We start from the raw sequence: 19,540 nt of genomic DNA, 5'->3' as shown, positions 1-19,540 counted from the left end.
AATGACAAGGAGTGGAATGATGGCGAAACAGACTGGTAGCCAGGCTACCAAAACATATAAAAGGCCATAATGTCTGTGCAATCTAAATATGGAAGACGTGGCTGGAGCCGACCGGCGTCATTGGCCTAAAACTCAGTCATCAGTGCCATTGAACCAGACTTTTTGGGAAGACTCATGACACAATAAAACTGACACTAGTCATGAACATTGTTGAGCTCGTTACACCTGTGCCGGGCCAAGCATGTTGAAGAGCACTGTCGACAATTTGTATTTTAAAGCTAATGTTCCAACATTTGTGAAGATCGCATTCATGGTAAATGCTGCAGATATTGGCTCAATAGGAAATTATCTTTACAGACAAACGCTCTACAACGTGCCTCTGATTGAATCCTGGCCCTAGTGACAAATACTTGCAGTGGTAAATCAACAACTCCATGGAAAATGCTTTTGAATATCATATACGGTGCATTCAGAAAGTATTCAGACCCCTTGACTTTTTTTTCACATTTTGCTACATTTTAGCCTCATCTTAAAATGGATTAAATAGTTTTTTCCCCCTCATCAATCTACACACAATACCCCATAATGACAAAGCAAAAACAGGTAAAGAAATGCTTGCAAGCTTGCAAATTTATAAAACCTGAAATATAACATTTACATAAGTATTCAGACCTTTTACTCAATACTTTGCTGAAGCACCTTTGGCAGCCTCAAATCTTCTTGGTTATGAGGCTACAAGCTTGGAACACCTGTATTTGGGGAGTTCCTCCCATTCTTCTCTGCAGATCCTCTAAAGCGCAGTCAGGTTGGATGGACAGCGTCACTGCACAGCTATTTTCAGGTCTCTCCAGAGATGTTAGATCAGGTTCAAGTTCTGGCTATGGCTGGGACACTCAAGGTCATTGTTCTGTTGGAAGGTGAACCCAATGTTTGAGGCCCTGAGCACTATGGAGCAGATTTTCTTCATCAAGGATCTCTCTGTAACCTGCTCCGTTCATCTTACCCTTGACTAGTCTCCCAGTCACTGCCGCTGAAAAACATCCCCATGCTTCACCGTAGGGATGGTACCAGGTTTTCTCCAGACGTGACGCTTGGCATTCAGGCCAGAGCTCAATCTTGGTTTCATCAGTCCTTTAGGTGCCTTCAAAACAATTGAATCCATTGTAGAAGAATAACTTAATAAAATGTGGAAAAGTCAAGAGGTCTGAACACTTTCCGATTGCACATTTAAGATATTCAACAAAACCAACAATGTGTAATTCACTTTTTTGAGACAAAGTAAAAGTTATTTCTATAAAATCGCGTGTGATAACTTCTTTGGAACACTGCCGCCTTCCAGTGGTTAAATTATTTTATTACAGACTTGTAAAATGTAGAGTACTGTATAAGACATTTTGTCTACTGAAACTGACCTAATCCAAATGTATACTTATCCAGCAGCGTTGCTGATACTAAACAAAGAACATTCCTAGTTTAAGTGTCCAATAAATATAAATATACCTTTTTTGAGAAAGGGCATCGGCAAGATTAGAACCTGTGACGACCTGTGCCAGTAAGGGGGAGAGCATCCTAACACTTTTTATTTGATTTTTTAAAGGTCAGTGAGTTAGTTATTTCCTATATCAGTAGATTATAAAGTTGCATTGGGATTTATCAAGAGCGAACAACACTTTCACATGTAAAAACTCCTAAGGGGTGGATTAAATCTGTATCGCGGAAGATCAGCGTTAAAAGGTAAAGGCAAGTTCTGATTGAGCTGAAAATATGCAGCATTTACCGTGAATGCAGTCTCCGTGAACGCGGGAATATCGCCTTTAAATTGAGCTATAACCTGGATATTCCGTAATACTTCTGCGATACAGATTGACTCCAGCCAGCCCTAAGTCACTACTTCATGTGCTTGACATAGGCCTACATCACTTTGTTCTGAGCCAACTTCAACATCGGCTTTGAATGGGGTACCCGGCGGGACAGCCCGGTTTCAAAACAGATGCAATCACTTTCACCCACTGCAAACACCACCCACCCGGACCAGCACTAACATCCTCAATACCAAACTCTGCTCACTGTGCTTTTATCCAACCAATCAATTTGTCCCCGACTCCCTCCGAAGGTGGTCAGGAAGATCTGATCACAATCGGTTATTTTAATAGTCTTACACCAGTCAAAAAAAATGTGGTCACAATCAGAATGTGGACAAGACCTGTACAGATGTTAGCACCATGTATAAACAGGCCTCAATAGATGATACCCAATGCATCAGTACAAAAGGTATTGGAGTTACATTCCTCATCACGTCTTAAAAACAATCTGAAACAAATGACAGTATATTCCCAAATTAGTGGGAATAGTCAATAATAATTTAGTGATGCATAATGCTGGTTCATAATTGTTTTTAGGAACATGGTTAAACAACAACCATCCTATTTCACAACTCACGTCTTTAAATTCCTTAAATTATTAAGGGATGGTTTCCGGGACACAGATTACGCATAGTTCTGGACTAAAAGGCACTTTTTAGTCCAAGTTTAGGCTAATTGGTCTAATAAATCGGCCTCTAGACGATCAGTTTGGTAAACAGTTATAGACAGCCTTGCAAGGCCTCATGGTAATGTCAGCCAACACTTTGTTTATAATGTATAGAGTATCATCTCAGACAAGCAGCATCTCTTAGCTCTCTAGTCTTTCGTTGTATTCTAGTCTTCAATCCATCTTTGAAAACACAGATTACAAAAATATGTAGCCTAAACACAGTCCTTGAAACAAGCAGCTTTACAAAAAAGTTTCCCAGAAAATAAATGAATTATCAGCATTTAATGTCTTCTTGAAATGTGTCCTTTCAACACAGTGGTTTGGCAAGGTCTACTCAATACAACCAATGGTTTAGTATTGTATTAGAAGATACAAGTCATTGTTGAAATACAATGTGTTAATTCTAGAAAAATAGGATAATGATACTATACAATACTAACCTCTGACCCAGGAGTCAGACCTAATAGACAGTGCATTCTTGGGGTAAGGATTTAGTTCACTCAGATACGCTACCATTCCGATGCCACACAGATCAGCTTTCACAGTGCACAGACAACCACATGTATCTACCCACTCACGGCACATATTTGTATCCATTTCTACTTCCACTGGTAATAAAATGCATAGTAGCCTAGTTAGTTATACAATAATTGTGCATCTGAAATCCCTGGGTGTTTCATTTACTATAGGCTTTACCCGTCCTAGCCTAGCTAGTTTGCGTCCAAAAGGGTGCCCTATTCCCTACTGCGCACTACTTTTGACTAGAGCCCACCAGCCCTACATAGGGGATAGGGTGACATTTTGGACGCAAACCTTGACTGGCATGACGGTCTGAGCACCAGGAAGTTAGATCCTTTGTGTCTCCATGGTTTCAAGGAGCTTCCCAGTCTCTCTCTGGAGGCAACATCAAGTTACATTATGTTAGATAGTGACAAAATGTCCTACAACTGCATGCCTGCTTACACTGCAGAAAGGAGTCAGATGAAGAACTCATCTATTGGGTCTATATTGTGTGTGGATGACAGAGCCTTTGCTGCTGGCTTAGCAGGAGTCTGTGGCCCCACAGGCCCTCTGGAGTAGCGCTCACCTGGCGATGCCCAGCTGATAACACCGCTATCCCAGGCTTGTGACCCTGCCTTGCACCCGGGACTGGCAGCTTTGGTAGAGCTGCTCACAACCCAAGTCCTGTGGTGGGGTGGAGGTGTGTGAGCTTCCGGTAGACAGGCACTCAGCTCCCTTGCCAGGCTCTCCAGGGAAGAGGCCCCCACAGCGGCTGGTCTCTCGGAACGCGGCATCACCGAGACGCCTGTGTCCCTCGAGCTGGTCGCCATGGTGAAGTCTGTGTCCGAGCGCGGGGTCGTTGTCACGGGGACACCCGTGTCCACGTTGGTCTCAGGCTCTTCCTCCTCCTCCAGCAGTAGATGGGAGATGGACAGGGAGGGCCGCGCCGGGGAGGCGGAGCATGAGAAAGGGGAGGATTCGTGGGGGTGGTTAACAGATAGCGTGGCGGGGCTGCTACGCTGAGATGAGTAGCAGGAGCTGCCTGGAGGGGTGCTATAGCAGCTGTCTGAGCCCATGCTCTCCACCCCTCCCCCACACCGTAGACCCCCGGGTAAAACAGGCCTATCCAGGCTTGGGTCGGTGCGTGGCCTGTTCCCTGGACGGGTCACTGGGGTCATCAGGCTGCAGGGCTGCAGGGCGTGGGCTGCTGGCGGGGTGGACACGACGCTCCTCAATAGCCCTCTGGGCGAGACGCTGGGGCAGGTCAGAGGGAAGGCACAGGTCAGGGGTCGCTGAGGCTGCTCTGGGGCTTTCACCTGGGGGACAGAGATTGACAGTCTTAACTTTCTCTGGAAGACTTGAGGTGAAAGGAATGGACGGTTCAACAATTATGGAGCCCACAGAGACAGGAAAAACAAACCTAAGTTCCAATTAAAGATGCACTATGCAGAAATCGCCCCGCCATTTCCTGGTTGCTAAAATTCTAATAGTTTGCCTAATTTCCGTTTCTGTGACAAAACAACCAAGTACAGTGTAGAGAATCATTGTACTATCTATACCGCTGTGAAATAAATTTTCCATAACCAAAAATATTGTATTTGCAGTGATATACAGTGCAGTGATATACAGTGAGCTCCAAAAGTATTGAGACTGTGACATGTTTTGTTGTTTAGGCTCTGTACTGCAGAACTTTGGATTTGAAATGATACAATGACGATGAGGTTAAAATGCAGATTGGCAGCTTTAATTTGAGGGTATTTTCAGCCATATCGGGTGAACCTTTTTGAAAGTATAGCACTTTTTGTACATCATCCTCCCATTTTAGGGAACCAAATGTATTGGGACAAAATCACTTTTACAGTGCCTTGCGAAAGTATTCGGCCCCCTTGAACTTTGCGGCCTTTTGCCACATTTCAGGCTTCAAACATAAAGATATAAAACTGTATTTTTTGTGAAGAATCAACAACAAGTGGGACACAATCATGAAGTGGAACGACATTTATTGGATATTTCAAACTTTTTTAACAAATCAAAAACGGAAAAATTGGGCGTGCAAAATTATTCAGCCCCTTTACTTTTAGTGCAGCAAACTCTCTCCAGAAGTTCAGTGAGGATCTCTGAATGATCCAATGTTGACCTAAATGACTAATGATGATAAATACAATCCACCTGTGTGTAATCAAGTCTCTGTATAAATGCACCTGCACTGTGATAGTCTCAGAGGTCCGTCAAAAGCGCAGAGAGCATCATGAAGAACAAGGAACACACCAGGCAGGTCCGAGATACTGTTGTGAAGAAGTTTAAAGCCGGATTTGGATACGAAAAGATTTCCCAAGCTTTAAACATCCCAAGGAGCACTGTGCAAGCGATAATATTGAAATGGAAGGAGTATCAGACCACTGCAAATCTACTAAGACCTGGCCGTCCCTCTAAACTTTCAGCTCATACAAGGAGAAGACTGATCAGAGATGCAGCCAAGAGGCCCATGATCACTCTGGATGAACTGCAGAGATCTACAGCTGAGGTGGGAGACTCTGTCCATAGGACAACAATCAGTCGTATATTGCACAAATCTGGCCTTTATGGAAGAGTGGCAAGAAGAAAGCCATTTCTTAAAGATTTCCATAAAAAGTGTCGTTTAAAGTTTGCCACAAGCCACCTGGGAGACACACCAAACATGTGGAAGAAGGTGCTCTGGTCAGATGAAACCAAAATTGAACTTTTTGGCAACAATGCAAAACGTTATGTTTGGCGTAAAAGCAACACAGCTGAACACACCATCCCCACTGTCAAACATGGTGGTGGCAGCATCATGGTTTGGGCCTGCTTTTCTTCAGCAGGGACAGGGAAGATGGTTAAAATTGATGGGAAGATGGATGGAGCCAAATACAGGACCATTCTGGAAGAAAACCTGATGGAGTCTGCAAAAGACCTGAGATTGGGAGATTTGTCTTCCAACAAGACAATGATCCAAAAGATAAAGCAAAATCTACAATGGAATGGTTCAAAAATAAACATATCCAGGTGTTAGAATGGCCAAGTCAAAGTCCAGACCTGAATCCAATCGAGAATCTGTGGAAAGAACTGAAAACTGCTCTCTATCCAACCTCACTGAGCTCGAGCTGTTTTGCAAGGAGGAATGGGAAAAAATGTCAGTCTCTCGATGTGCAAAACTGATAGAGACATACCCCAAGCGACTTACAGCTGTAATTGCAGCAAAAGGTGGCGCTACAAAGTATTAACTTAAGGGGGCTGAATAATTTTGCACGCCCAATTTTTCAGTTTTTGATTTGTTAAAAAAGTTTGAAATATCCAATAAATGTCGTTCCACTTCATGATTGTGTCCCACTTGTTGTTGATTCTTCACAAAAAAATACAGTTTTATATCTTTATGTTTGAAGCCTGAAATGTGGCAAAAGGTCGCAAAGCTCAAGGGGGCCGAATACTTTCGCAAGGCACTGTATGTATTAAAGTAGTCAAAAATTTAGTATTTGGTCCCATATTCATAGCACGCAATGATTACATCAAGCTTGTGACTCCAAAATTGTTGGATGCATTTGCTGTTTGTTTTGATTATTAATATTGATTATTGCCTGAATCAGTTTTTGATTTCATGCCTGTATTTAAACCTGCTAATTGATGATTGGTTAATAATGGTACGGTCCATATTGAGGGTAGGGTATTTAAGCCTTGTCCCCTCCCTAGGCCAGGGAGGGGACAGGTGATATAGAGACCTGGGTTGTTTGAGCGCAACCTTTTATTTGGTTTATCCCCAGTTTATGTTCCTCTTGCAACTTCGTTTGTTACTTCCTTTTGTAAAGTTTTCTATTGGCCACAAAATAATCTGAAACCCAACCAAAACCAAGAGCAAATGCATCCAACAAATTTGTAGTCACAAGCTTGATGTAATCATTGCTCACTCTGAATATGGGACCAAATACTACACTTTTGACTAATTTAATACACATAAGTCTCCTAAAATGGGGGAACCATGTTCAAAAAGTTCTGTAAATTCTAAACGCTTCATCCGAATATGGATGAAAATATCCTGGTCATTGTATCATTTCAAATCCAAAGTGCTGGAGTACAGAGCCAAAACAACAACAAATGTGTCACTGTCCCAATACTTCTGGAGCTCGCTGCATCTCTGTGCTGCACACAGACTGCATTTACATTATTTTGCTCTTTATCCTGATGGTTTTACAAGACAATCAGCCTGAATGCAGAACAGTAGTCTCACTGTAACTAAAAGATAATCATAGAGTAACTTCATCCAGCGTTACACGTTTTCAAGAGGAGGCTGGTGGGAGGAAATATAGGAGGGGCTCATTGTAAAGGCTGGAATTTTATCAACGAAACGGAGTCAAACACATTGTTTCCATTTGTTTGATACCATTCCAGCCCGTCCTCATAGCTCCTCCCACCAGCCGCCTCTGGTGTTTTCACAGCCATAGAGAATTGCTTCCAATCGCTCCTCAGGGGGCAGAAACCACAGAGGTTTCACATAGCAGCTAAACATTTACCACAACTCTAAACCCAAACATATTTCCATCTCGAGAAGCAACTGGGCTTCACACGTCTCATCATTTAAATGTAGGGAAAGAAATGCAGCAAGACGACGCAGTGTGGCGAAGGTAAGACAAAAGGCATATCATAAAATACACGGTAGCTTATTTCCATCTATATATTACTGGCACCATCTCTGACCACAGATCCGCACAGGAGTCTGAATAAAAGTATTGTAGTGCAATATAGGAAATAGTGTCATGTCAATTAAAATACCTGGAAGAGTATCTTGTTCCCGTCCAGGTCTTCGGTCTGCCAGCGTGTGGCGCTGATGGGCGTGCACGGATTGGGCAGCAGGGGCACGAGCTGACCCATCTCCTCTACCCTGAACTGCAGCACAGCTGAGTTGCAGGCCTCCACCCTGACCCCTGGGGAGAGCTGTTTGAGAGCCAGCTGCAGACACAGCCCCGGTTCCGTGTAGAGCGTAAACCAACAGAACCCAGTCTTCTGCTCCTCCACCTGCCTCTGCAGCACTGTCTCATAAAGCCGCACTGCGTCGTCAAAGTTATCGTAGCTGCTGTAGAGCGTCACCCGCAGCATCTCCCCGCCGCAGTGCACCGGGCGCACCCCCCACACAGGCATCCCCGTGCCCAGGCTGTAGAAGTCTCGGCTGGGCAGGAGGTAGGGCCGGAGCAGGGCATTGGCCGGGGAGGTGGAGGAGGTAACGTGGATGCCCCCGGTCCTCCCACCGCAGCTCTCCGTGTGGTGGTACTGCCAGGGTGGGCGCTGCAGGAAGTCCAGCACCCGGAGGATGCGCTCCTCGCCATAGGCCTCATGGAGGAAGACAGTCACAGCCAGGGAGGGGTACCCGGCCACAGGGCACAAGCGGGAGCGGGCATAGTCGCGGAGGGGGCAGGCCCGTTCAGAGACATGGAAGAGGCGCAGGCTGGGGCACACCCAGCGCAGGAGGCGGTCCAGGGTGTGCTGCAGCAGGAGCGAGTCCCCAGGGTTGGCCAGCAGGTGCATGCTCATCATCAGGGGCTCCTGGACCCGACTGGCCAGTAGCTCACCTGACAACACAGCCACAGAGGAACAAGGTTAGGGAGGTATGAACCAAGACATGAGGATCACAGTGAAACTGAGGGAAAACCCTTCCACTGACATTACAGAATAAGACAGTCAGTTTGAACAGAATATTGTCTGTATCAGAAGAGACACCAACAAAGTACATGTGCAACTGAAATATAAATGGTTAATACTTACTGCTTGATGTCATCTTACTGCAATCAGATCTAGAAAATAAGTGAGTGGCAGACAATTATAAAGACAATTCCAAAAACACATAATGGAAAAACAAATCAATAAGCCATTGTTTTAGCACGCGCTAAAAATACATCTTTGTACCATAATCTGTTCAGAAGTAAATGATCTAGGAGCCAGCTACCCCTCATGCTTGAAATCAAATGTAGGCACCATGGCAGCTAGGAACATGCAGAGAAGAGTCATTATAGCCAGGAAGTAAAGCCGCACTGGATTTTGTTGTTGTTGCATTAAAACACGATTTTAAATGTATTTTTTGAAGGGCTCTTCTCACTACATACATCTCTTGGTAGTCAGGAGTCATTTTATATATTTTTTTCATTGGTCCATTATCTTCCCCATTTACATCTTATAGCAAACCTATATTCTTGGCAGCCCTAGTGTGATGGAGAGGAATGGCAGAGCAGACAATCATATAACCCTAAATAATTTGATGTGCAACTTGTAATTACAATTAATATAGCGGGAAAAAAAATATCCTTGTCTCATCGCGAACTAGCGACTCCTGTGGCGGGCTGGGCGCAGTGCGCGCTAACCAGGTCGCCAGGTGCACGGTGTTTCCTCCAACACATTAGTGCGGCTTGCTTCCGGGTTGGATGCGCCCTGTGTTAAGAAGCAGTGCGGCTTGGTTGGGTTGTGTTTCGGAGGACGCATGGCTTTCGACCTTCGTCTCTCCCGAGCCCGTAGTTATGGCGATGAGACAAGATAGTAGTTACTAACAATTGGATACCGCGAAATTGGGGAGAAAAGGGGGTAAAAAAAAAAAAAGTATAGGCTATTACATAACACTGGAGTAGCCTATAGGCCTATTTTTTTTTTTCACGGAATCTAAACTGATTGGATCCCCTTCACGTACTGAAAAAATGCGCTATACAGCGCAAAGTTCGCCACAATTACAAGCCCAGACCACCACTGCTTTGATCTCCCATCAGGTCATAGAAATTAGACAATTAAAATGGCGAACAGTGTTTTCTGTTTTGTTTAGGCCTATGTGATGTGTGAGAATTGTGAAAAACTGAGTTTAAATGTATTTAGCTAAGGTGTATGTAAACTTCCAACTTCAACTCTATATACAGGGGGTCCGGATTCGAGTCAATGTGGGTTGGTACAGGCTAGTCGAGGTAATATGTACATGTAGGTAAGGGTAAAGTGACTATGCATAGATAATAAACCACGAGTAGCAGGGGGGGGGGGGGGGGGGGGGGGGGGGGGGGGGGGTCTTATGGGCTTAGGGGTGGAAGCTGTTAATATTGAAGCCTTTTGTAACTAGAGTTGGCACTCCGGTACCCCTTGCCGTGCAGTAGCAGAGAGAACAGTCTATGACTAGGGTGGCTGGAGTCTTTTTAGGGCCTTCTTCTGACACCGCCTGGTATAGAGGTCATGGATGGCAGGAATCTTGGCCATTCCTGAGGGGAATAGGCCCTCTTCATGACCGTCTTGTTGTGTTTGGACCATGTTAGTTTGTTGGTGATGTGGACACCAAGGAACTTGAAGTTCTCAAACTGCTCCACTTCAGCCCCATCAATGAGAATGGGGGCTTGCTCGCCCCTGCTTTTCCTGTAGTCCATGATAATCTCCTTTGTCTTAATCACGTTGAGGGAGAGGTTGTTGTCCTGGCACAACACTGCCAAGTCCCTGACCACCTCCCTATAAGCGGTCTCATCGTTGTAGGTGATCAGGCCTACCACCGTTGTGTCATCGGCAAACTTGATGGTGTTGGAGTCATGCTTGGCCATGCAGTCATGGCCCCCTGTGTTGAGGATCAGCGTGGAAGATGTCTTGTTGCCTACCCTTACCACCTGGGGAAGGCCCGTCAGGAAGGATCCAAATGCAGAGGGATGTCTAGTCCCAGGGTCCTTAGCTTGGTGATGTGTTTTGAGGGCACTATGGTGTTGAATGCTGAGCTGTAGTGAACGAACAGCATTTCTTTATTTTTTTGACCCCTATATCGTGGTATCCAAATGGGTAGTTACAGCCTTGTCCCATCGCTGCAACTTCCGTATGGACTCAGGAGAGGCAAAGGTTGAGAGCCGTGCGTCCTCCGAAACACAATGCCCGCTTAACCCGGAAGCCAGCCGCACCAATGTGTCAGAGGACACAATGTACACCTGGCGACTGTGTCAGCGTGCATTGAGCCTGGCCCGCCACAGGAGTCACTAGAGCGCGATGGGACAAGAACATCCCTGCCGGCCAAACCCTCCCCCTAACCCGGGGCCAATTGTGCCCCATGGGTCTCCCGGTCGCGGCTGGCTGAGACAAAACCTCGACTTGAACCAGAATCTCTAGTGGCACAGCTAGCACTGCGATGCAGTGCCTTAGATCACTGTGCCACTCGGGAGGCCATCAATGAACAGCATTCTCACGTATGTGTTCTTTTTGTCCAGGTGGGAAAGGGCAGTGTGGAGTGCAATAGAGATTGCGTCATCTGTGGATCTGTTGAGGCGATATGCAAACTGGAGTAGGTCTAAGGTTTCTGGGATGATGGTGTTGATGTGAGCCATGACCAGCCTTTCAAAGCACTTCATGGCTACACGTGCACTCCTTAAATAGGCCTACCTCCTTTCTGCATCGGGACTCGGCCTCATGTCCAGGGTGAAAAATCTACTTTTGAAAAGTAGCATGCTCAGATTCTCAGACAATTCTTGGTAAACTGCGATTTTTGTTGCAAACAAGACTCACTAGTTTGGCATTAGAGAAATAAAGTAAGATTAATATATTTTAATAGAGTAGGTAGGCCTATTAATTAGGGATGCACCAACATGACGCAGTCTCTATTGCACTCCACACTGCACTTTCCCACCTGGACAAAAAGAACACCTACGTGAGAATGCTGTGGACTGTTCCCAAGAGAGCAAAGGTAACTGAACTAAATGACTATTGCCCTGTAGCAGTCACTTCTGTCATCATGAAGTGCTTTGAGAGACTAGTCAAGGATCATCTCCATCCTACCGGATACCCTAGAACAACTCCAATAGATCCACAGACGATGTAATCGCCAATACACTGCCCTTTTCCATCTGGACAAGAGGAATACCTATGTAAGAATGCTGTTCATTGACTACAGCTCAGCATTCAACACCATAGTTCCCTCCAAGCTCATCATTGAGCTTGAGGCACTGGGTCTCGAACAAACCCTGTGCAACTGGGTCCTGGACTTTGATGGGCTGCCCCCAGGTGGTGAAGGTAGGAAACAACATCTCCACCCCGCTGCTCCTCAAGAGTCCCCACAAGGGTGCTTTCTCAGCCCTCTCCTGTGCTCCCTGTTCACCCATGACTGCGTGGCCATGCACGCCTCCAACTTAATCATCAAGTTTGCAGACGACACTACAATGGTAGGCTTGATTACCAAAAACAACAAAACAGCCTATATGGAGGAGGTGGGGGCCCTCAGAGTGTGATGTCAGGAAAAAAACTCCCTCAATATCAACAAAACAAAGGAGATGATTGTGGACTTCGGGAAACAGCAGAGGGAGCACCCCCCTATCCACATTGACGGGACAGTAGTGAAGGTGGAAAGTTAAGTTCCTCTGTGTACACATCACGGACAAACTGAAATGGTCCACCCACACAGACAGCGTGGTGAAGGAGGCTGAAGAAGTTTGGCTTGTCACCTAAAACTTCTACAGATACACAATCGAGAGCATCCTGTCGAGCTGTATCACAGCCTCGTACGGCAACTGCACAGCCTTCAACCGCAAGGCTCTCCAGAAGGTAGTGCGGTCTGCACAATGCATCACCGGGGGCAAACTACCTGCCCTCCAGGACACCTACAGCACCCGATGCCACAGGAAGGCCAAAAAGATCATCAAGGACAACAACCACCCGAGCCACTGCCTGTTCACCCCGCTATCATCCAGAAGGCGAGGTCAGTACAGGTGCATCAAAGCTGGGACCGAGAGACTGAAAAACAGCTTCTATCTTACAGCAATCACTAACACAGAGGCTGCTTCAAACATACAGACTCATATCACTGACCACTTTAATCAATGGTATCACTAGTCACTTTAAATAATGCCACTTTAATAATGTTTACATATCCTACATTACTCATATGTATAAACTGTATTTTATACCATCTATTGCATCTTGCCTGTGCCGCACGGCCATCACACATCCATATATGTACATATTCTTATTCCATCCCCTTACACACAATGTAAGGTAGTCATTGTGAATTTGTTAGATATTACTGCACTGCCGGAACTAGAAGCACAAACATTTCACTACACTCGCATTAACATATGCTAACAATGTGTATGTGACAGATACAATTTTTTATTTGAATTTGACTGTGCTCTGAAACTATACAGCACGAGATGCTAGCAGAGAAGGATCTAACATTCAGAAAGGCATGTGAGATTGCATTGTCAATGGAGTTAACTCCCTGGTGTTCTTGGAATATTCAGGGAAAGCAAGAGGCTCAAATCATGTAAATGCAGTGAATACAGTTTACACTACTTCCAATGGCAAGAATTTGGATGGAAAGGATTTGGACATGCAGTTAGACAGGGGCCGCTGTTTCTCTGGTCTCAGAAGTGTGTTACCATTGCTCTGTCTCACCTGTAGTTAAAGAAACCTGTAACTGCGTTGACTACCTAATCAGGTTAGAAAATTCCTTCGCTAGGGTATGTTAAAGAGCCAGTGTAGTATGAAAAAAAAAATGCGACTTTGCCATTAGTAATTGTCAAAAGGAGACAGACCTGCACTGATGGGCCGTAACTGGCTAGAGAAAAATTGAACTAGCAGAACATGTTTTCAGTGGAGAAGGCTGTGACAGCCAGACCCAGCATTCAAAGCTGTACTACAGAGCCACCAGGTGGTTTTCAGAAGGGCCAAATTTCTAAGATATCAAAACAAAAAGGTTATGATGCGTCCTGACACTCAGCCCATTTTCCAGAAGGCAAAATCGGTGCCATACTCGGTGCCATACTGGCTGTTAGCCAGCCTGCCAGCATAGTGGAGTCTGCCACTAGCACAGTCAGTGTAGTCAGCTCAGCTATCACCATTGAGACCGTGTCTGTGCCTCGACCTAGGTTGGGCAAAACTAAACATGGCGGTGTTCGCCTTAGCAATCTCACTAGGATAAAGACCACCTCCATTCCTGTCATTATTGAAAGAGATCATGATACCTCACGTCTCAAAATAGGGCTACTTAATGTTAGATCCCTTACTTCAAAGGCAACTATAGTCAATGGACTAATCACTGATCATAATCTTGATGTGATTGGCCTGACTGAAACATGGCTTAAGCCTGATGAATTTACTGTGTTAAATGAGGCCTCACCTCCTGGCTACACTAGTGACCATATCCCCCGTGCATCCCGCAAAGGCGGAGGTGTTGCTAACATTTACAAAAAAAAATAAAAAATGACGTTTTCGTCTTTTGAGCTTCTAGTCATGAAATCTATGCAGCCTACTCAATCACTTTTTATAGCTACTGTTTACAGGCTTCCTGGGCCATATACAGCATTCCTCACTGAGTTCCCTGAATTCCTATCGAACCATGTAGTCATAGCTGATAATATTCTAATCTTTGGTGACTTTAATATTCACATGGAAAAGTCCACAGACCCACTAAAAGGCTTTTGGAGCCATCATCGACTCAGTGGGTTTTGTCCAACATGTCTCTGGACCCACTCACTGTCACAGTCATACGCTGGACCTAGTTTTGTCCCATGGAATAAATGTTGTGGATCTTAATGTTTTTCCTCATAATCCTGGACTATCGGACCACCATTTTATTACGTTTGCAATTGCAACAAATAATCTGCTCAGACCCCAACCAAGGATCATCAAAAGTCGTGCTATAAATTCACAGACAACACAAAGATTCCTTGATGTCCTTCCAGATTCCCTCTGTCTACCCAAGGACAAAAATCAGTTAACCACCTAACTGAGGAACTCAATTTAACCTTGTGCAATACCCTAGATGCAGTTGCACCCCTAAAAACTAAAAACATTTATCATAAGAAACTAGCTCCCTGGTACACAGAAAATACCCGAGCTCTGAAGCAAGCTTCCAGAAAATTGGAACGGAAACCTTCAAGCTGCATACTGGACCCTATTCCAACTAAACTACTGAATGAGCTGCTTCCTGTGCTTGGCCCTCCTATGTTGAACATAATAAACGGCTCTCTATCCACCGGATGTGTACCAAACTCACTAAAAGTGGCAGTAATAAAGCCTCTCTTGAAAAAGCCAAACCTTGACCCAGAAAATATAAAAAACTATCGGCCTATATCGAATCTTCCATTCCTCTCAATTTTTTTTGAAAAGGCTGTTGCGCAACAACTCACTGCCTTCCTGAAGACAAACAATGTATATGAAATGCTTCAGTCTGGTTTTAGACCCCATCATAGCACTGAGACGGCACTTGTGAAGGTGGTAAATTACATTTTAATGGCATCGGACCGAGGCTCTGCATCTGTCCTCGTGCTCCTAGACCTTAGTGCTGCTTTTGATACCATCGATCACCACATTCTTTTGGAGAGATTGGAAACCCAAATTGGTCTACACGGACAAGTTCTGGCCTGGTTTAGATCTTATCTGTCGGAAAGATATCAGTTTGTCTCTGTGAATGGTTTGTCCTCTGACAAATCAACTGTAAATTTCAGTGTTCCTCAAGGTTCCGTTTTAGGACCACTATTGTTTTCACTATATATTTTACCTCTTGGGGATGTTATTCGAAAACATAATGTTAACTTGCACTGCTATGCGGATGACACATTTCAATGAAACATGGTGAAGCCCCAAAATTGCCCTTGCTAGAAGAATGTGTTTCAGACATAAGGAAGTGGATGGCTGCAAACGTTCTACTTTTAAACTCGGACAAAACAGAGATGCTTGTTCTAGGTCCCAAGAAACAAAGAGATCTTCTGTTGAATCTGATAATTAATCTTAATGGTTGTACAGTCGTCTCAAATAAAACTGTGAAGGACCTCGGCGTTACTCTGGACCCTGATCTCTCTTTTGAAGAACAAATCAAGACCATTTCAAGGACAGCTTTTTTCCATCTACGTAACATTGCAAAAATCAGAAACTTTCTGTCCAGAAATGATGCAGAAAAATTAATCCATGCTTTTGTCACTTCTAGGTTAGACTACTGCAATGCTCTACTTTCCGGCTACCCGGATAAAGCACTAAATAAACTTCAGTTAGTGCTAAATACGGCTGCTAGAATCCTGACCAAAAAATGTGATCATATTACTCCAGTGCTAGCCTCTACACTGGCTTCCTGTCAAAGCAAGGGCTGATTTCAAAGTTTTACTGCTAACCTACAAAGCATTACATGGGCTTGCTCCTACCCATCTCTCTGATTTGGTCCTGCCGTACATACCTACACGTACGCTACGGTCACAAGACGCGGGCCTCCTAATTGTCCCTAGAATTTCTAAGCAAACAGCTGGAGGCAGGGCTTTCTCCTATAGAGCTCCATTTTTATGGAACGGTCTGCCTACCCATGTCAGAGACGCAAACTCGGTCTCAACCTTTAAGTCTCTACTGAAGACTCATCTCTTCAGTGGGTCATATGATTGAGTGTAGTCTGGCCCAGGAGTGGGAGGGTGAACGGAAAGGCTCTGGAGCAACGAACCGCCCTTGCTGTCTCTGCCTGGCCGGTTCCCCTCTTTCCACTGGGATTCTCTGCCTCTAACCCTATTACAGGGGCTGAGTCACTGGCTTACTGGGGCTCTCTCATGCCGTCCCTGGAGGGGGTGCGTCACCTGAGTGGGTTGATTCACTGATGTGGTCATCCTGTCTGGGTTGGAAACGGACACAGTGACAGTGCGCACCGAGGAAGAGAGGCCACGGACAGAGCTGAAACTTCACTGCTTGACATGTATGATGAAATCCTGGTTGAGACTGAACAACGAAACAGCACAGCAAGTAAGTGAGAGAAATGTTTTGATTATGTTTTACTGGTAATGGGGGGAAAAGTAAATGGCAACAAAATAATGTTTTGGTCAGTGTGTGTGTTACAACTATTTAACTGTACTAGAATGCTTCAAAGGCCGCAGAAAATTGTAATAGCTCCAATTTAATTCCACAAAATTATGCAAATGTCCTATAGACCGATAAGCATAAGCATGACCGACCGGTCAAATGTATTTTCAGCAGCTAACCGATTAACGGTTAACAGACATAGGTGATTTTACCACTAATCAGAAAGAAATTATTAGTCATTGAATTGATTTGCCCAATAACCAAGTTAAATGTGTAGTGTAGGGCTATGAATTGGGCAGCTAGTAACCTATTTGCTATTATAAACTGGTTACCAATGTAATTAGAGCAGTAAAAATACATATTTTGTCATACCCCTGATATACCACGGCTGTCAGACAATCAGCATTCAGGGGTCGAACCACCCAGTTTATAATGTGAATTCACACCACACCACCTCGTTATTGCTTAAATATACAACAGGGTTTGGAAACTAGGTTTGACCTCCAGCCAATTTGTTCCTGAGCTTGTCGGTGGCCAGAATATAATTAGTAATACGGCACCTCGTGGGTTTGTGGTAAATGGCCAATATACCATGGCTAAGGGCTGTTCTTATGCTCGATGCAACGCGGAGTGCTTGAATACCGCCCTTAGCCATGATTTAACCTGTGTTTAACTAGGCAAGTCAGTTAAGAACAGATTCTAATTTACAATGATGTCCTTCCAAAAGACCTCCTGCGGGGACAGGGGCTGGGATTAAGAATACATTAAATAAAAATATAGGACAAAACAGACATAACAAGCGAGACAACAGGACATAGTGAGACACATGACAACAACATGGTGGCAAACATCGCAGCAGCATAAAACATTATTGGGCACAGACAGATGAATATATTTAATGTATTACATGAATGGTGACCACAACCCTCCCGAAAATACATTTACATAGTGTATTAATGCGGCCTTTTCCACCTTGCTCAATGTATTCAATGTCAAATGTGGCTCCCAGTGCGACTTTACTTCCAGACTATTATCTGGCAGCTCCTTCTCTGTACGTTCCTAGCCCATCAGTGTCATTTCGCCGTGGAAACATGCATCTTTCGTTACTATGACAACGGCAATGTGGTGAGTTAGAAGCCCAGCTGGTAACTAAACAGCAACAATCAAGCCAACAGTAAAACAAAAATGCTAGCTAGTTAAGGTTAGTAAACCACATTAAGTTATCTTACTTGTAAGTTGACACAATAAGATTATAAGTGTAACTGTAGCTACCTAGCTAATTTAGACCAGAAAGAGGTTGACCATTTACAATTGCCTGTTTGGGCTGATGTTGCATGCAAAAACGTTCGGCAAGCTATCTTTAGCTATTGAAGCTAGCTAGTGATTCCCACCCACTAAGTTGTATGCGACTCGTTTTAAATGACTAACGTTAGCTAATCACACCGCCTGTTACGTTGATAGAAAACACTGAAGTAGATTTAGCTGGGGAACTTATACTGCACAAAGTGAAATGGTAATGATTCACATCTTGCCAGTACTTGGATACCGCAAACAAATGCTAGCTAGCTAACTAGCTTAAGGAACTTACTCGGCAGTCTCAGCTCCCGAATCCACGTTTTCATCAACGGTTCCGTTGAATAGAATCGATCTTCGTAGCATTGTCCGATAATTGCCACCGGACTTCAATCGAGTCCTATGGAGAGAAGCACATTTTTTTGTAGTGGCCCTAAGTTCTAGACTGATGACAAGAATTGTCACCGTTCAGTCAGCCCGTTAGCAAAGTTTTTTTTTTCACGAGCATCGTTCTAGCTGGGACACTGACGTCATCTGCTGTACTGATACCTTTAGACATAGCTATTTTATACAGGGAGTAGAATGTCATTTAGGAAGTCTGTAAAAAAAAAAAAGATAAATAGAAAAGTCGTGTCTACTCACCAGCACATGAATAAATACGTGCAGAGTTGACCAGGATAAATGAAAATGGGAGAAAGGGCTTAGTCTACTCTAAATGAGGAAAATAATATGCAGAATAGCGCCAGATGGCAGTCGTCTCACCGTCACGTATGAGCAGACAAAGGATAGTCCAGACGGGTTAACTAGACTTTGAGGGGCAAAGGAGGTAATACCACTTCCGTAATGTAAATGAGAATGGAATCCTGAGAAAATGAGGCCATCATCTGTCACATTTCTGTTAAAGAGCATTAACAACCCTGGCACCTATGCCCCATTTTAGCCCTTGTTACATTGCCACATGCTTGATGTGTTCTAGCATGTTTGTAGACATAGGAAATATAATGATTCTAGTTCTGTGGTAGCCATTCTGGAACATTGGAGACTATAATTGGCATCGTCTTTTGGCCACAAATGTCTCATTAATAAATAATGTTTCTAATAATCAACATTGACTTGTCATAGCAGCTGTCTGTATTATTTGTGAGATGCACATTTATCCCATGTCATGTGGCCTCAACCAAATTAATTGCACACTGAGAAATAACATCCACTTGAGGGGATTCATTAAGAAACATTGCAGTTCTAAAGCAAGTGCAGACTCAAAGTTGGCTGAAAGCAATACAAGTGGTTATGTTGAATTCCTCTTCATGGCTGCGTAACAGTTTGACTGTGGTTCCCTTTATGCATTAGGCTTAAATTATGGTCAGAGGAGCAGATATTTCACAGTAAAGACCATTTTAGTGTTGCTTTCTCTGCTCTCAGAGAGGAATACACAAGGCAGTTGTGA

At 44.3% G+C, this 19,540-nt stretch overlaps 1 protein-coding gene across 1 annotated transcript; it reads right to left on the bottom strand.

Annotated features, from left to right (window-relative positions):
- Positions 1–3,289: 3,289 nt before the first annotated feature.
- LOC110503520 (protein FAM124B) lies at positions 3,290–18,940 on the bottom strand. Its single transcript, XM_021581875.2, has 5 exons — positions 18,736–18,940; positions 18,389–18,493; positions 8,803–8,831; positions 7,816–8,609; positions 3,290–4,349 (listed from the first exon to the last, which is right to left on the bottom strand). Exons 1-5 carry the CDS (start codon positions 18,741–18,743, stop codon positions 3,510–3,512), a joined length of 1,776 nt encoding a protein of 591 aa, XP_021437550.2. The 5' UTR covers positions 18,744–18,940; the 3' UTR covers positions 3,290–3,509.
- Between the last annotated feature and the right edge of the window lie 600 nt (positions 18,941–19,540).

Source organism: Oncorhynchus mykiss, chromosome 24 (genome assembly GCF_013265735.2).
Source record: "Oncorhynchus mykiss isolate Arlee chromosome 24, USDA_OmykA_1.1, whole genome shotgun sequence".
NCBI classification, from domain to species: Eukaryota; Metazoa; Chordata; class Actinopteri; order Salmoniformes; family Salmonidae; genus Oncorhynchus; species Oncorhynchus mykiss.
The sequence above is the reverse complement of the archived record's forward strand: the minus strand, read 5'-3'. Positions and strand labels throughout refer to the sequence as shown.